The sequence below is a fragment of the Podarcis bocagei genome (genome assembly GCF_964188305.1).
Source record: "Podarcis bocagei genome assembly, chromosome: 12".
Classification (NCBI taxonomy): domain Eukaryota; kingdom Metazoa; phylum Chordata; class Lepidosauria; order Squamata; family Lacertidae; genus Podarcis; species Podarcis bocagei.
Genome location: NC_138137.1, coordinates 53,443,750 through 53,462,951, shown reverse-complemented (window position 1 = coordinate 53,462,951; position 19,202 = coordinate 53,443,750). Strand labels below are relative to the sequence as shown.

General features: G+C 46.5%; 1 protein-coding gene across 1 annotated transcript in view; it reads left to right on the top strand.

Moving 5' to 3' along the window:
• The window catches only part of CTDSPL (CTD small phosphatase like), a 69,399-nt gene extending 58,913 nt beyond the window's left edge, over positions 1 to 10,486 (top strand). Inside the window, exons 7-8 of the mRNA XM_081163897.1 lie at positions 3,386 to 3,571; positions 7,102 to 10,486. Of these exons, the coding sequence (XP_081020023.1) occupies positions 3,386 to 3,571; positions 7,102 to 7,227 (312 nt within the window). The 3' untranslated portion in view covers positions 7,228 to 10,486. The remainder of the gene's footprint in view (positions 1 to 3,385; positions 3,572 to 7,101) is intronic.
• Positions 10,487 to 19,202: the final 8,716 nt, after the last annotated feature.

Here is a 19,202-nt window from a genome sequence, read left to right as displayed (position 1 = left end):
GCCGAGACTTGGATCACATCCACACCACATTTAAAGCACTCTTATGCCGCTCTAACACTTCCCTCAAAGAACCTTGGCACCTGCAGCTTATTAAAGGTGCTTAAAGTTAGTAGGAGAACCTTCCCAGAACTACAATTCCCAGCGCTCTTAGCAAACTGTAGTTCCCAATATTCTTTGGAGGAAGCCATGACAGTTAAAATGGTATAAGAGTGCTCTAAATATATTGTTTGGATGTGAACTTCCAGTTCTACGGAGCGTGAATTTTGTGGGCCTGGTGTTAGGATTTCTGTTGACCAAGAAATCAGCATTCTGCACAACTCTTAGCCTCAAATTAGATTGTTGCTTTTCAGTAATTTGTAGACTTTGCACTGATGAAGTATTATTTATAGTATTTATAGTCTGTTATAGCATACTATAATCACTAACATATAGTCTCCCTACAGTGATTATGAATTGTTTGGAAAGCCCCAAGCTTTCTCTCCTCTTGGTGCCTCATCTATCTGAGTCCAGTGGTGCAAATCCAACATACAATTCAGATTAGCTATGAACTGTCATTGCTACAAGAGAGCCTCTGCTCTCACCCCAAGAACCTTGAACCCAGGACAGCAGCACATGGACTCCTTCCTTCCTTCATCACTTGGGCAGCTTTGACCGTCTGCCTCACTCCTAGTAATGTTCAAACAGACTTCACCAATATACTTTCAGAAGTTTCTGGGTTGTCTCTTGTGCTGGACCAAAATAGGAACAAATTCATACTTTCCACTCAAAATCACCAGAGCCTCTTGTAGCTCAGGCTGTTGTTCTTCAGTTCAGCAATGAAAACAGGTTTCTGCTCCTGAAATTCCACCTGATGAAGCAAAATAGGAGTTTTCTTTTTTTAAAAAAAATTACATTTATATCCCACCTTTCCTCCAAAGAGCTCAAAATAGTATAAATGGTTTCCCCTTTTCCACCTCCATATTTTATCCTCACAACAACCCTGCAAGGTAGTAGGTTTGGTTGAGAGATGATATAAAAGTTGAGTGTAGGGTTTGCAGTGTGTTGTTTTAATTTTGGCCTGCCTCGGCCCTAGTCTGTATCCCCATGTGATAAGGTACATTTTAAGGAAGACCACAATAAGGCACTACTCCTTCATGCACCGGTAGCGCAAAGTATATTTGATATCTGTGCAATGACTTTCCCCCACCTCTTCCTGTGAACTTTTTGAGGGTCCATTTCCTGCTCATGCCACCAACTTCTGCATATGGTGCCTTGGAGAAGCCACACCAGGATCCCCAGGCCAAGTTGGCTTCTCTCGCCTTTGTCTTTGGAACCAGACTTGGTACGAAGTAGCTTAGAACGGATATCGTGGCTGTACTTAACCCTGTGGCTTTGTTTGTCGAATAATTTGCTAGACTTGTTGGGCAGCATTTTAGCTGAGAAGAGAGAGTCGGTGGCCAGGATCCCAAGAACCAGTGAAAGTTGTTCCACAAGATCGGGGGGGGGGGGTGTTAGCCTTGCTTTCCTTGAAAATAGCAGCTCCCCACCACACCTTCATGCTTCGCGGCTGTTTTAGAAACTGATCAGTGCAGCTGTTGAATCCTGCTGGGCTACTGCAAATTTAATGTGCAGTTACATAAAAGAGATGAGCTGCTTTCCCTCTGAGTTGGACTATCTGGGTCAATATGGTCTCTTCTGAACATAAGGCCACAGGATGGGCACTTCTGGATAGCCCTCTCCTCCATGAACCAGCAGGGGCTCGCAAAAGACAGATATATTCTCCCTGAGTCCCTTTTAACCAGAAGCAACCTGGACTCGAGAGAACATCACCTTTATCATCATCGTTTACCAAAGGTCCCAGGGCAGGATATGACAATTAATAAATTATAATAATTTATTTGTACCCCGCCCATTTGGCTGGGTTTCCCCAGCCACTCTGGGCGGCTTCCAACAAAGATTAAAAATACATTAAAATGTCACACATTAAAAACTTCCCTGAACAGGGCTGCCTTCAGATGTCTTCTAAATGTCAGGTAGTTTATCTCTTGTGACATCTGATGGGAAGGCATTCCACAGGGCGGGCACCACCACCGAGAAGGCCCTCTGCCTGGTTCCCTGTAGCTTTGCTTCTTGCAGTGAGGGAACCGCCAGAAGGCTCTCGGCGCTGGACCTCAGCGTCCGGGCAGAATGATGGGGGTGGAGACGCTCTCCTTCAGGTATACTGGGCTCCTTCAGGTATAATGTTAAAAGTGGTTTGAAACAATTTACAATCCCAGGAATCAGGTGGGTCCTAAAAATATGCCTCTCAGGTATCAGAAGCCAAGATACAGAGGTGTGTCTTCAGCGATTGCCCAAAGCTGTGTATTGAAGATACCTTACACATCTCTGCAGGGAAGGAGTGCTTAGGGGTTGCAGCAGAGAATGGCCTCTTCCTGGATCGGGCCCCGCTCCTGAGCTTCTGAGGGCAGTGGAACAACCAATAGGGCCCCCTCAGCCAATCTTAATATCCAAGGAGGCTGCAGCGAAGGGCCAGGGGGGTGACTTTCAGGTATTTGGGGCCTGAGTTGCTTATTGCTCTGAACACTTAATGGGAGCACCTTGAACTGGAAGTGAAGCTGGAATGCCTTGGCAGCTCTTGGCTATTCCACCCTGCCGTTTCACTGGAGAAAAGCATGCAGGCAGCTCCTCTGTCCTCCTTCGTCACGGTTCTCCTGAAAGATCCTCGGCACACTTTCAATTTGTGCGGCTTAATTCCCTCTGTATTCCCCTATGGGAATCCTTACACAAAGCCATTTGGTGAACTTTAGCCTTAAGGATGGAGTCGGGAGTGTTTTCTTTCGCCTCAGAGCCTCTTTCGTAATCTAACGTGGCCCTTGGGGATGTTTTTAAATGGGCCTACCGTATACTATCTCTCAGAAGTAAATTTTTAAATAACTTGCCTGTCGCAGATGCTGTGTGCACCTTGCCTTTGACTGCCCTGACTGTGTTGAGACATTAAAAGTATATTAAATGATTGTTAACACATAGAACAAAGGTGTGTGTGTGTGTGTGTGTGTGTTTTGAAAGATTGGGGCAGTCACTCGCCCTTCTGTTGAGGGAGGGTCACTGTATTAAAGGATATCCACAGCACCTTTTGTGAAGGTTTACTCTGGAGGAAGCTATTTGGCTCATGTGCAGAGCACCACAAACCCTCTTCACGGAAAGGGGGGGGTCAGGAGTGCTCCCCATTCCTGTTGCACCTTCATGTCGCAGGCATCTGACAAGAGTCTTATCAAAGCCATGTCTCCTCTTCTTCCTTCTGTCTCATTCAACATCTACGTCGAAAAGAGTTGCTTGGTTTCCACAGGGTTACATATGTCTTCACCGTGTGTCCTCCTCTTCTCCCGCTTCCTTCCTTTAATCAAAGTATGCAGACCCCGTGGCCGACTTGCTGGATCGCTGGGGCGTCTTCAGAGCTCGGCTCTTCAGAGAATCCTGCGTTTTCCACAGAGGGAATTACGTGAAGGATCTAAGCCGGCTTGGGCGGGAGCTGAGCAAAGTTATTATAGTGGACAACTCCCCTGCGTCTTACATCTTCCACCCTGAAAATGCAGTAAGTACTAGCACTTTGCAATAGACGGGAGTCAATTCTTTTGTCTCTGGGTTTGTTTATTCAGGCATTTGCTGCTTGCTAAGATCCACAAGTGCTTGCTCTCGCTACTATAAAATGGAGCACGGCAACAGCATCAATGCCTGAGGAGCAAATGCTACAAAATGCTTAAGTCATGGGTAGGCAAACTAAGGCCTGGGGGGCGGATCTGGCACAATCGCCTTCTCAATCCGGCCCGCAGATGGTGCAGGAATCAGCATGTTTTTACATGAGTAGAATGTGTCCTTTTATTTAAAATGCATTTCTGGGTTATTTGTGGGGCATAGGAATTCGTTCATCCCCCCCCCCAAAAAAATGCTCCGGCCCCCCACAAGGTCTGAGAGACAATGGACCAACCCCCTGTTGAAAAAGTTTGCTGACCCCTGGCTTAGGTGTTAAGAGGCAAGAGATGGGCAACTCTTTTGTTTGTGTCAGAAACTCATTGCATTCTGTTTCTGGGCTTGCTTGAAAGATGCCAAGGTGTTGACCAGGAAAGTAGGGGTTTTTTCTTTTTCCTGGATCTTCAGAGCAGACAACCTGGGAGGGGGGTGTACGTACACACACACACACACACAGAGAGAGAGAGAGAGAGAGAGAGAGAGAGAGAGAGAGAGAGGGCACCCTGTATATATAAAGCACTGGGAGCATTTTAGGCCAGTTGATTTTGGTAGTGAAAACAAAATGACATTTTATAATTTAATAGTGCTGGGAAGAACAAAACCCAGTGCCCAGTGGGGATGCTTAAGGGCCCGCTGTGACAGGTCAAAGGAATACCTAGTCCAGCATCCTCTTCTCAGCTTAGCCAACCAGATGCTGTGCAGGAAACCCCAAAACAGGGCCTGAGCACAGCAACACTCTCCCCATTTTCTTTTGAGTGGAAAAGTGGTGACAACCCCCTCAACAGACACCAGTTGATCCACACAGATTTGAGAGGCCTGCATATTTGGGGTGGCCGCACCCGCTTTTGGCTACACCCACCCCAGAGGGCTTGCGAGGAGAGCAGCCACCTCCTCATTAATCTCAGATATCCAAACCACCATCTGCATGAGTTCGTGGTGAATTTAAATCAAGGATACAAGGATTATTACTCCGCAGTGTGCCAGTAAGGAGAGAGGATTCTTCTCTCGTTGGGTATTCTCCTCTCCCTGTCCTCCCTGCCTTGCTTATGCAGAGGATCATGGCCACATTATTTTATTATTTTCTGCTACCTTGCACTATAATTAAGTTGCGCCAAAGCTCTGCCATAGTTTAAGGAATCCTGGAAGGGAATGGGAATAGGGAGAGGCGGCAAGAGAAGAAGCTGTGGCTCTTTTCAGCAGCCTATTTCAGAGCTGCCGAGCCCTTTTTTGTTTGTTTGTTTTTTAGCCTGATGGCAACTAGGCACCTGGATTTTAGGGGCTCCTGTTTACTCACCCCCTTAAAATTGGGGGAAGCTTGAGAGTCGAAGGAACATGCATACAGTTCTTAACGATATTACAGGTTTTTTACTCTTCCAACTGTTCAGATCTTCGAGACCATTTGAAAGCTGGTCTTTTCAAATTCTTCATTGGTTGTTTAATTTTAGAGCAGCTAGACGTTATCTTACATAAGGTACCAAATGTTCAACCGGGGGGGGGGGCAGAATCTGAATGATACCAAATGTTTGTTTTTGTGGAGCTGTGAATGAACTCTGAAAGTGACAGAGAGGGAGAGGGAGGACAACAGCTTTTCACAACCTTACAGTTATCTGTATATGTCGGAGAGAATTAGCAGTACAGAGCCACCTGCAGAAGCACCAGAGATAATCGAGTTTGTATCGGTATGCGATTTTACAATGGCCGAGTTTGCATGTTAGCGTGAACTCAGAGTATAGCTTACTGCGACAGCACAAACAAGCCAGCGAAAAGCTCACAGCCGCTTTGCTCCTCCATGGATGTGGGGCAATACTGATGCTTACTACTACGTGGCTTAGTGGGTTGTCCGAACCTGGGATCGTGGTTCTTCGGGTCTCTTCTCCTTAACCATGACCTGCTGGCAAACCTCAGCATTGCTGCTACACCACATGGTCCCATAATGCCTGTGGAGCAGCAAAGCGACTGCAATCTCTTCCCTGGGAGCCAGCGCACTCATCCAGTGCTCCAGTTTGGCTTAGCATTTGCCAAGGGTGCTTCGCAGCCAGAGGAGTGCACACAGCAGAGACTTAACTCTTCAGCTCTGGAGACCTGCGCGCACCTGTCTAGCCCCCAGGCAGTTGTTCCCAGCTCCGCGCTCTATGGAGCAGTTGCAGCAACTGGGGACCACTCCCCCTCCATCCGTTTATGTACCTCCCCCTGACGTAGCCAGAGACTATGCCGGAACGGAAGCTGCTGCTGCTCTTCCCACTTCAGTTCTCTACTGCTTCTGGGAGAGAGTGGTACAGAGGAGGGTGGGGAAGCACCTGGCCCTTCACCAGCCTGGCCTGCCTCTTCCTCCTCTTCCTCCAGATCTGCAGCTTCCTCTGCCTATGATTCTTCCTTCCTGGCTGGTACAGGTTCCCACAAACCACTGCTCCCCCTGCCCGAGTCAGACTCCATCTCCCCTTACCCTGGTGCACAACCATCAGCGTCCTACCAGTCGCTGACATGGCATGCTGCTGTAGCCAGTAAGAGTTCTTTACCCACTGAATTATATATCCCGGCCTGATCCCATAGAGTCTGGGGAGTCTGTGATGACTCCCCGGTGATGACTCTGTCCCAGTGATGACTCTGTCCCCCCACCCAGCTACCCCGTGGCTCAGACGCACAGTTCATGACTACTAGTGGACATGTGTTCAGTGTTGCGGGCCAGAAGCCTGTGGAACCCCCTCCAACTCAGATTAAACAGACTGGCACACAGATTTTGATGAGTTTCAGGCACATGACAAAGACTTTTATTATTCCAGCAGGCATCTTAAAGTAGTGTTTTGGTTTATGATGGATTTTGTACCCAGTTTATTCTCTGCACAATTATTCTAACCATTATGCCATATATGGGACGCAGGTGGCGCTGTGGTCTAAACCACAGAGCCTAGGGCTTGCCAATCAGAAGGTCGGCGGTTCAAATCCCCGCAACAGGGTGAGCCCCCGTTGCTCGGTCTCTGCTCCTGCCAACCTAGCAGTTCGAAAGCACATCAAAGTGCAAGTAGATAAATAGGTAGCGCTGCAGCGTGAAGGTAAACGCCGTTTCCGTGCGCTGCTCTGGTTCACCAGAAGTGGCTTAGTCATGTTGGCCACATGACCCAGAAGCTGTCTGTGGACAAATGCCAGCTCCCTCGGCCTACAGAGTGAGATGAGCGCGCAACCCTAGAGTCATCCACATCTGGACCTAACGGTCAGGGGTACCTTTACCTTTATGCCATATATAAAATACCTTGAATTAAAGTTTCATTCAAGACACTTCCTTTGGGGATGAGGGTAGCTGATTTGTTTTCAACTAATGTGTTTAATGTGACACTGTTTGTTTGTTTGTTTGTTTGTTTGTTTGTTTGTTTGTTTCAGGTGCCTGTGCAGTCGTGGTTTGATGACATGACAGACACGGAATTGTTAGACCTCATTCCTTTCTTCGAAGGACTAAGCAAAGAGGAGGAAGTCTACACTATGCTCCATAAACTCTGCAACAGGTAGCCCTGCAGGGCCACGCCTCTGCTTGACCGTAGCCGCTCCAGGACAGCCAATCCCAGCGCAGCACCTCAGAGAGGCAGCTCGAGTTGTCAAGAGTCATGATGCTCTCGATCTCCTTCTTAACTTGCTGTGCATGAAGGACAATCATGAATCGATGCGACTTAAATCATGGGAATATTGATGCCGTCAAAGCGACGAGACTACTTGGAGAGGAAGAAAATTAAAAAGAAGCCATTTTGAATGGGGACTGTTTTAATGAATTTCATAAACGGACACAATTTACAGGATCCACTTTTTTTCTTAAAAACATGCCAAAAATATATATATATTGAAAGCTTGATGTTTCAGCAAGTCGACTGAACCCTTTCCCCCCACCCAAGCCCTCCTGCTATGCAGACCATTTTTCCCACCCCGCCCTGCTTATAAGAGCAGTTGACCTGACTCTGAACTTGTCTTTCTTCCACGATGAAGTGCCTTTTTGAATGTTGTTTTCAGATTTTAAAAAAAGAGACATTTTTGTATTAAGGCGTATTTCCAGGCATCTTTTAGTCTTGTATTGTTTAAATGCTTTAAGAAGAAGAGAGAAAGTTGGAAATCTTTTTATAGAGCACTGTAATATATGGAGACGAAGGCAAAAATTGAAAGAGGTCCTGCCTACAAGATGGTGACATTGGGGTTGCATTTGCTGCGCTTGTGTCACGTTTGAAAAGGTTCAGGAATCTATACAAGGAGAAAGTCATCTGGGTTATATATAGGTTGGTGACGCAACTGTCTTACTAATTTGAGTCATGTTTTGCACATAGCTTAGGGTATCTCTGCATTTTTTGACTGCATACGACAAAACGGAATGGGATAAACACACAGTGGCAAGGAGTTCTTCAGCACCTTCAAGAGGTGGGGAAAGAGAGAGGGTCTTGTACTGTCTTTGCTAACGCACAACTGCCAGGTGTTTCAGATGCTGTTAGCGGTGAGCTACCGATAAGCATCGGCGACAAATGGGGGTTTATTTATTAAGCTTGAATTCCTTCCTTACCGAAAGATGCAAATTGAGCTGTTAAGAAGCGTGGGCCGAAGCCCCCCCAAGTGAAAGGAGTGCAGGAGATCACACAAGAGCACAACTCCCATTCCTGTCACAATGGGGTGTCAGTGTGTAGGAGACAGTTCCCCCCTTTTTTGTGCTCTGTATATTTTGTTTTCCTTAACTGCTGCAACTGAAGGTTCACCAAACAGAGCTGAACCCTGGCTGTTATACTGTTCTTCGCCACTGTGCCTGTGCTACTGAAAACCTTTTTCTGTAAGCTGCAAAACATGGGCAACAAATGAAGTGCTAGCTTTGTGTATCAAACAGTATTATATATCATAGAATCATAGAATTGTAGAGTTGGAAGGGACCATGAGGATTGTCTAGTCCAACCACCTGCAATGTAGGAATCCTTTGCCCAATCCGAGGCCCACAACCCTGAGATTATGAGTCTCATGCTCTAGTGACTGAGCTATATAGGCTAGCTTAAATCAAACGTGTCCTGCAAAACTCTTTCAAACTGGGGTTGTGTTCTCATGTGCTTCATTGTGGGATTTTTTTAAAACTCACTTTCCCTGCTTTGAGAATTACAGAAATGACAATTCTATGCTTACCACGACCTTCCTCTATTTCATTTCATTTTATTTTCCCCACTTGCTAGATGAGATTTCAGATTATCATCCCTTTGCAGAAAAACTCAGACTAACAGAACTGAGGTTACCTATATCACGTACATGTTGGAGTTACCCAGTTGTTTGAAATTGGAGTATTTGTGTTAAGACTCTCAAAGTGTTCTCCATAGCTTGGGCTTTTATGCTTTTTGCATTTTCTATCGCCCCTGCCCCTAATTTGTTCATGTAAAGCATGTCAGTCTTATCCACAGAGAGATATTTTTTTTAATGGCATAGGATTCTATCTTTCATACTCTCATCTGTCTCTCTCTCACACACCCACACACACACCACTTGAAGCTCCAAAGACGACAAACCCAGCAGCACAATCCCATTTTGATTATTTGCCTCTCTACTCTTTTCCTTCCCGATCAATATCTGAGGCCACTTTTTTTCCCTTTGCACCAACTTGAAATCTATAGTTGCTCAGATTAGCCATACTGGACAGGAATTGTCCAAAAGGAAAAAAGGAGGGGAGAAAAACCCTCTTTGGTGCTTAGCCCAGTAAACTGTCAGGTGCAGAAACAGCTTGTCTCTACCTGCCTTTACCTGGGTAATGGCCAGTAGGAGCCAAAAATAGGATTTACACTATTTACACTAAAAACATCGAAGAAGCAGCTTTTAACACATTTATACATAAGAAAAGCCAGCCTCCATGGGCATGAAATAGGTTATCACAGGCACAGCAGAAAACAGAATTGTCACTCCATAGTACAATTTTGCACGTTGTTCGCAGAGCCTCTTACAATTCCACTTGTCCCAAAATTACCGCCCACCTTTCCACCCCTTGCTTGCCCACCAGAGGTTATTTAACTGAGTACCATATGTTTTGTCCGCCAGGAAACCTGGCAACATAAGAGAAAACCTAGGGGTTGTTTTCTTTTTCATTTTGATTTTTTTTTTTTAAGTATGGATTCTGACTAGTCCATTTAAAGCTTACCTTCAATCAAAGTGTTCTTTAATTTTTGTATTTGAATGCAGAATAATGAAAAGCGGTTGTTACTGCCAAAGCGTGTTCTCTGAGCAGTATTTTTCCACTGTGCTTCTGGCCTCCTGACCCTCGAGTAGAGTCTGCAGGGAAAAGTATTCAGGTTGTAGCAAGGGCAGGGATGACGGAGAATGGTTGGAACGAAGGAGAAGTCAACCGCGGGTGGTTATTCTCGCCCCCATGAAGCTCCGTGATCTTCCAACCATCGCTTGTCCTTCGTCCCGCCCTTTCTAGCACGACGTGACCTTCTGACAAGTTTTACGTGATCTGTTTGTACATAACGCAGGCCATTTTCATTCGATGTTCACTTTTTTATGAAAGGAAGGGGGGCGGGGAAATCGTCGATTTTATCTCTTTAACCAGTTGCCTTAAATGTCTGTGAATGAATGTCGATATTAAAAGTGTCTTGTAACATTGTGGAATCCACATGCAATAGACAATGGAACTTCTCTTTCTGGTTTCTCTCCTCCCCCCCCTCCTCCCCCCCCCCAACTCTATTGAAACATGCTGAAAATAACTCTGGGAAATTTAAAAATCTGCTAAATTCTTGAAATAAATAAATAAATAGCGGTTTATTATAAAGCCATGTGACTCCTTATGGGCGAATGCATTTGTCGTAGCATCGGTAGGTTCTGTGTGCCAAGATCTCGCTCTGCCAAATGACTCAGGAATTCAAGGAACCTCGGGGGGCGGGCGAAATCAGGACCGTTTGACAGGTAAATAGCTCAGATCCATTGTCCAGTGTTCTTGTGCATTGCAGAAGTCAGTACATGTCTAAGAGCCTCTGAAGAAAAATCAGCTGAAACCTGCTTTAAAAGTAAAGGGACCATTAGGTCCAGTCGTGGCCAACTCTGGGATTGTGGCACTCATCTCGCTTTATTGGCCGAGGGAGCTTGCATACAGCTTCCGGGTCATGTGGCCAGCATGACTAAGCCGCTTCTGGCGAACCAGAGCAGTGCACAGAAATGCCGTTTACCTTCCCGCCAGAGCGGTACCTATTTATCTACTTGCACTTTGACGTGCTTTCGAACTGCTAGGTTGGCAGGAGCTGGGACTGAGCAACGGGAGCTCACCCCGTCGCGGGGATTCGAACCACCGACCTTCTGATTGGCAAGCCCTAGGCTCTGTGGTTTAACCCACAGCAACCTGCTTTAGTGCACCATAAAATTGTCTGGGCCGTTATTTTGAACCCACCATGTGAGGAGAAATGGAGAAATACCCTCCATAATACGCAGTCCTGAGTCAGTCTTTGCACTCTCCACTGTCCACTCTCGCATCACGTCCGGAGTGCTTTACAGCTTGGCCAAAACTTGCTGATCCCTTGTCGGAATGCTTGCTGAATACGATCTGAAGAGAGACCAGAGTATGGTTGCCAAATACCGGAAAAACGGAAATTACTGTTACAGTCTACATTTACTGATGGTGGGGGGTGGGGTGTCCCTAGACGTAGACCTCACTGAATATTACAATATTGAAAGTCCAAACTTGACATCTCTTCCAGTTTATATTAAGTTTCTATTTTTAGCGCCCATTTGCAAACCACAGCTTAACCAAACTGGGAGAGATCTATTTCATAAGGCCACGAGAACAAACAATTCCTTAAATTGCCGTGGGACTGACATTAATGCCCTGGCACAGACAATTATACTAAGGGAACATATCAGTGATGCAGACTTTTAAACTAAATTTCTGTCAGTCACTCAAGCATGATGCTGAAGCTCTGTTGCTGGTTGTATGTTGGGGTTCTGGGTGGGTAAGAATAAAATGGGCATGGACCATCCTATAGGTACAGTCTCTGCATTTAACGGTACCCATAGGCTCAGTAGAGCTCTTTTCCCTTCACAATGCATACACAGGAAGTGTGAGGGGCCATCCAGCCTTCCCTCTCACTTGATAAATCTACTGATGTTTCTCACTTCCACTGCGGAGAGAGGAAGAGAGCAGAAACTGATGGAAGTATGGATTTTTTTTCTTCTTAAAGTTGAATGGAGGCAGTGGCGTAGCGTGGGTTGTCAGCACCCGTGGCAAGGCAAGTAATTTGCGCCCCTAACCCGTGGATTTTAGCAGGGGGCAGAGAGCTGCGAGCGCCCCCCCCCCAGATGTTGCGCCCGGTGTGGACGGCTCCCCCTGCACCCCCCACGCTACGCCACTGAATGGAGGGCAAAGAGAGAGAGATGTGTAGAGATTTGAAAGGACTACTTCAAGAAATACACATTGGAACTGCTACTTTGGATGGCATGGGTGGTTCTGTTCCTTTTGGTTTGGTCATTGTCATTTTAAAAAGATAAACCAAGCAGAGATTTTACTCCCCAAACTCTTCTAATGTCTAGTCTGTGCAATCTCTGTCTTTGCATCATTTCGAATCAGGATGATTAGGGAGCAATTGCATATCAAAGAGTCCTGGCTTGTATTGCAGAGTTGAGAAAGTTTTGGGACTCATAAAACACCTGCAGTCTTTCCAGCCCACAAAATGTGCTATAGATCTGTTAGTTAAAAAATAAAACAGAACTGCACTGCCCTACGGTAAAACAAATGTTTTTGCCTCTGATTTCAAAGGTGCTACAATCCCACTTTTGAGTAGATAGTTTGGGTTGGAGCATTGCTTGAAATCTTATCGGCTACCTATGCACACACACAAAAGGCTATTTTTTCTACTTTGTTGTTAAAAATGGGTCGCTGGGCATTTCTGAAAGGGAGAAAACGCAAAAGGGTGAACTGTTTGTTAATATAATAAAAGAACTTATTTACACTTTTTTCATGTTTTGGAACAATTCCGCAGTATTTGAGAAACTTACTACCTTACTACCTCTGCCCCAGGGAAAGGGGGCAGAGTGTTGTTAGGCAGGGACCTGATTCTTGACTATTTCAAATAAAAGGTTTTTTAAACAGTTCAGATACTTGTGCGTGTACCTTGGGGGATGGAAGGGAAAACTATTCTTTAAAAAAAACACACCAAAAAACCCCTCTTATTTCCCAATTTAAATTTAATTCCCATTGCTTGTCATCTGCTCCACTACTATGAACTTTGCAACATACTAGCTTCTGAATTCTGCTGAATAAGCCAGTGATTTTTCCATTGCTCCAGTATTGCTTTCCGACTTTTTTTTATTTTAAAAAATGCTTCCCCCCCCCTAAAATCAGCTTAATTTAAGTTAGGTGTTTTAGGAAAACCGTGTCTAAATACTTCAAAATATTTGTTTAGATTTAGGAAATGTTAAAAAAGTTGTTCCAAAAGGGAAGAAGGTGAACTCTGGAGAAATTATAGACATGATTAAAAAGTGCCCAAAACAATATTGGTATCGTGCTTTATGCAAGTCTGGCTATTTCCCCATTTTCTCATTTAACTTTCCAATTAAAGGCAAACATTTTTAAAACTAGTCTTTTTTTAAAAATGTTTTTATTTTTGAAAGGATCTTCCTGAATGTGCAGCTATTGGCACGCCACACTGGAGTAGGAATAAATTCTGCACAATCTGCAATCTGGCAAATTTTTGCCTTTAAAAGTTCAAAAAAGGCTCTGCTCTACTGAGAGGCTGGGATTGGCTGAGACTTCTTAAGCTTCATGCAGGGCTTTTTTCAGTCCACTGGGTGGAAGACTTGAGCTAGTCTTTCCAGCTGCGGAAATGCCTTCAAATGCTCCTCGAGATTAAAATTCACCTGCTCTTCTTAGAAAACTTTTATTTGGGGAGCAGCCATCACCCCATCAGTCACGAAAGGAGGAGGGGAGAGTAGGTTTCGGAAATTCGCCAAGAAGATGGGGAAAACAGCTGTCTCTAAAGTATCTGTCCATTGCACTGAATATCCACCTTTCTTCCCATCATGGAACTCAAAAGCAGGATGTGTAAAATTCGCAGGGCGCTCTCATCGAGACACTGACCGGATTCAGACCAGCTTGCAACCTCTTGCAAAATTGGGAGGAGTCTGAATTTTGAACCGTAGCTTCGTTTCGGTCCACCCCTTGTTTCACGAAGAGCATATTTGGGTACGTTATTGTTAAAGAGTCGAAATCAGCCCCCTCCGTGTTTGGAGGTGCTACAGAAAAGGAGACGGTCGAGGCTTTTTGCCTTCTACTCTTGTTTTTTTGCCAAAGCAGATCCTCTTCCAATGATGATAATAACAATCATCATAGGTAACTTGCAGGATGGCAAGAGAATATTGCTTGATTTCATTTGGACGCATGCATTTTTATTACGTCATTCCTTCTCTGTTGCCTTGCCTGGGTGGGGGGAGTTGTGGAATGACGCCATTCTCCCCTTTGCAGCTTCCAGCAACTGGTACAGTCATACCTCATGTTACGTCTGCTTCATGTTATGTTCTTTCAGGTTACGTCCTGCGGCGACCCGGAAGTACCGGAAAGGGTTACTTCCGGGTTTTGCCACTCGTGCATGCGCAGATGTGCAAAATGATGTCATGCGCAGAAGTGGTGAATCGCAACCTGCACGTGCACAGATGCGCCGCTGCGGTTGCGCTCTTTTCATGTTGCGAATGGGCCTCCGGAACAGATCCCGTTCGCAACCAGGGGTACCACTGTATTCAGAATCGTACTGCCTCATACAATCACCATGGCTGTCGACGGGCTTTGCGTGCGACGGCACCTAATTCTTACGTGGTAACAGAACGGACCTCCTGATGAGATGGCGTACACTAGAGGCCTTCTCCTACACAACAGAGGGGGCAGTTGGGTATGCAAGATGTGATATTTTAGGAATCCTGGCCCCAAGACACATAGGACTCTGTGCACCGCTAGCAGCACCTCGAACTGAGCCCGAACTTGAACTTTGGTCAGCTGTTTCCTATTGCCAGGATGGAAAAGTACTTATTCATTCCACCCACCGCCATTCTTGGGCATTTTATATATACTACTGCAATGTTCTCTATGTAGGGCTACCTTTGAAGGTGACCTGGAAACTGCAATTAATCCAGAATGCAGCAGCTCAACTGGTGACTGGGAGTGGCCGCTGAGACCACATAACACCGGTCCTGAGAGATCTGCACTGTCTCCCAGTACATTTCTGGGCACAATTCAAAGTGTTGGTGCTGACCTTTAAAGCCCTAAATGGCCTCGGTCCTGTATACCTGAAGGAGCGTCTCCACCCCCATCATTCAGTCTGGACACTGAGGTCCAGCGCTGAGGGCCTTCTGGCGGTTCCCTCACTGCGAGAAGTGAGGAGACAGAGGGCCTTCTCGGTAGTGGCGCCCGCCCTGTGGAACGCCCTCCCTTCAGTTGTGAAGGAAATAAGCAGCTATCTTATCTTTAAAAGACATCTGGAGGCAGCCCTGTTTAGGGACGTTTTTAATATTTAATGCTGTATTGTTTTTAACACTTGATTGGAAGCCACCCAGAGTGGCTGGGGAAACTCAGCCAGATGGGCGGGTGTAAATAATAAATTATTATTATTATTATTATTATTATTATTATTATTATTATTATTATTAAGCGAAACGTATACCTACCCAATTCAATCTTAGGCCAGTCTCTGGTGTAACGAGACGGCAATTTCAAACTAGTATTTACAGTTGTTGTTGCCTCTCTCTTTTTCCCTTCCAGGGTGTTTCTTCCTCATTCCCAAGAACGATTCTTAGTTCTGGAGCCTGTTCCTTCACCACCCTGGCAGGACTGCAAACACAGTAGCTAGGAAACGCTCTGGCAACCGGATCTCGGGCAGAATCCCGCCCTGTCTGGTCACATGGCAATGGTTTTGTGGGGAACCAAGGTTTTCTCTTCGCTTCCACCCCTATCTCTTTGTTTCTTTATGCCCTTGGCCGACCCCTAAAGATTTCCTGTGTGAAATGTCAGCTTTTCAATCGGACGCTCCCTAAAGATGCACTAGTAGGTAGCTCTGTAATTCAGCCTAAACTGCTGGGCTCCCTCCCACCCACATTGTGAAAAACCCTGTTCAGCCATTGGTAAACAATGCTAGTTTATTCCAAATAGTGCACGTGTGAGAGAGAAGGAAGGGGAGGCAGCGTTCTGCAGGGTTGGTTGTGCCGCAGTGATACCAAGCCATCTTTGGGGGAGAGAGATGAGAAGGAAAATCATAGAATCATAGAGTTGAAAGGGACTCTGTGGGGTCATCTAGTCCAACCCCCTGCAATGCAGAAAACTCAACTAAAGCATCCATGACAGATAGCCATCCAACCTTTGCTTAAAAACCTCCAAGGAAAGAGAGTCCACAACCTCCCGAGGGATACCATTCCCACAGTTGAACATCTCTTGCTGTCAGAAAGTTTTTCCTGGTGTTAAGTTGGAATCTCCTTTCTTGTAACTAGAAGCCGTTGCAACTAGTCCTACCCTCCAGAGCAGGAAAAAAACTTGCTGGTTCTCACTTCCTTGGGACAGCCCTTGAGATAGCTGAAGATGGCCATCCTATCTCCTCTCAATCTCCTCTTACGATACGATACAATACAATGCAATGCAATAATCTTTATTGTCATTGTCCCATACAGAACAACAAAACTGAAAAAATCTACATCAGACATTCAAAAACCCACAAGCCTGCTATCCCAGCCTGGTTAGCCCCCCTAAAAACTCTGATACCCCATAATTGAATACAGTGGTTCCTCAGATTAAGAACTTGATTTGTTCTAAAGGTCCATTCCTAACCTGAAACTCTTCTTAACCTGAGGTACCACTTAACTAATGGGGCCTCCCACTGCCACTGCGCCGCCGCTGCACAATTTCTGTTCTCATCCTGAAGCAAAGTTCTTAACCCGAGGTAATATTTCTAGGTTAGCGGAGTCTGTGACCTGAAGCGTCTGTAACCTGAAGCGTATGTAACCCGAAATACCACTGTACAATATACTCACATAAATACTACCTTACACTGCATTTAAAACCAAAATCGCATTTGGGTAGAAACTGTTTCTCAGGCAGCTAGTCCTAGTCTTTATAACCCTGTACCTTCTTCCAGAAGGCAGAAGCTGAAAGAGATAATTTCCGGGGTGCGCACTATCCTGCACTATCTCTGCAGCTTTCTTGTGACACCTGGAAGCATAGATTTGATCCAAGGTGGGAAGAGTGCACCCAATTATTCTCTCCGCAGTCTTTACAACCCTGGACAGCATTGTTTTTTCCCTGACCGTGCAGCTCCCAAACCACACAGAGAGACCACAAGTCTTTTCCGAGCTAAATGTCTGGAGTAGAGAGGAAGAGAGCAAGTTGATTCGTTTGACAGTTTCCCCAAAACCCAGCTGAGCAAAAAATGGCTCGCAACCGTCACAAAGGCATTAACAGACAAAAGCAATGCTTCCTAATACAAAAGAAATGGGCAATAAGAGTGCAGCAAATAAAACGAATGAATCGGAGCAATTCAAAATAGCAAACTCACAAAATGCCAGCTCAATTTCAGAAATATGTTAAGAAGTAATATCTTCTCTTCTGTGGTCTCCTCTGTCGCGCGGCCTTCCTCTGGGCCTGCTCTCTTGGAGTGCTAGCCGCCGTGGAGTAGGCTCAGTCGGACCTGGGCTCGGCCACGTGTCCTTGCCCTCCCGGTGCTCTCCTACCTCTCTTCCTCAGTGGTGGCAGCGGCAAGGGTGCAACAAGGTCAGGGCTCCCCTTTTTCCCCTCCTTCCTCTTTCTCTCTCTTCCTTCTCCTTCTCCTCTCCTCCTCCCTGCGTCAGCTCCAGGGTCAGCTCCTGGCCCCGGAGTGCTGCTGGGCGGGTGGCCGGGCGCTCTCGCTCCTGGCTCGTTTTGGGTCATGGAGGGGTGGTCAGCGGTTCCCCCAGTTGATGCACCAGGCGTCCCCGGTTCCCCCTTGGCAGTGGCGGTGACAGTGGTAGTCTCAGCAGCCCGGAGCCAGCCTGGTAGCGCAGTTGGCTCTGGCTGACTTCAGGAGCTGCTCGCTGAGTGGTGCCCGCCATTTTGCCTCACTGGAAGTCCCCATATGATGTGTCTTGTGCCGTTGAAACAATCATGCAACCTTCATTCCCTACTAATAAATCTGCAACACTTAAAATATAAATCCGGGGACATTAAATGAAATCCAGGGACATTCCAGGGACAGATTTTGTCCGGGGAGAGATTTGTAAATCCGGGGACTGTCCCCGGGAAACGGGGACGTCTGGTAACCATAACTTAGGCCATAACTTAGCCCTCTTGAGGGTTAAGATCAGCAAGGGTAACTCTTGCTAATTATGCCATATTGCTGCTTTATAGCGAGACAGACCTGTGGCCCATCTAGTTCTACATTGTCAACTCTGGCTGGCAGTGGCTCTCCAGAGTTTCAGAAAAGTTGCTCCCTGCCCTGCCTGGGACCTCCTGCATGCTCTGCTAATAAGTTGTGGCCTGTGTGCAGTTCCTGATCATGTGCAGACAGCCTGTACCCTCGCTCGCTCACGCTCCCTGTCGTTCTCATGTGGGCTTGTTCCTCTCCACCTAACCCTACCTTTCAATGTTGTCGTCACAAGAAAAAGGGGCAGGAACTTCACAGATCCACCAGCTCTTTAATCCCTTGCAGGGAACAGGGAGATAGAGTAAAGGGACCCCTGACCATTAGGTCCAGTCGTGGCCAACTCTGGGGTTGCGGTGCTCATCTTGCTTTATTGGCCGAGGGAGCCGGTGTACAGCTTCTGGGTCGTGTGGCGAGCATGACTAAGCCGCTTCTGGTGAACCAGAGCAGGGCATGGAAACGCTGTTTACCTTCCCGCCGGAGCGGTACCTATTTATCTACTTGCACTTTGATGTGCTTTTGAACTGCTAGGTTGGCAGGAGCAGGGACCGAGCAACAGGAGCTCACCCCGTCACGGGGATTCGAACCACCAACCTTCTGATTGGCAAGTCCTAGGCTCTGTGGTTTAACCCACAGTTGCAGCTAAATGCAATCAAAAGCTCGTGCCACGTCAGTTTTTCCTCGTTTAAATCGCAACGGAGGCCGCAGGGGTGGTCTGTGGGATAAGAATAATGGGAAGGGAGGCTTGGGCAAGTATTTTAAAACCTTTAAATTACAGCCTTAAATCTCGACCCAAGCGTTAAGTGGCAGTGTTCCGGGAGAGAGCAGAGAGCCAGGGACCTCAACCGTAGCAGGGAGTTGCTTAGGGGGGCAGTAGTTTGAGATCAAAACTGGCTGGAACAAGGGAGAGAGAGACAGCCTGGAGGGAAGTGTGGGACAAAGAAAATCGCCCAGCTAGGTCCCTGCACAATGGCACAGATGCCCTTCCCCACAGCAGGGAGGCATTCCCTGGCTCGCTCACTCTCTCTCTGCTTTGACTCCACAATAGGGAAACCTCCTGTGGTCTGTCCACTGCTTGCCAAGTTATAGAGCAGGGAGTTGGTGCAGGAATGCAGGTTCTCGGGTTTTGAG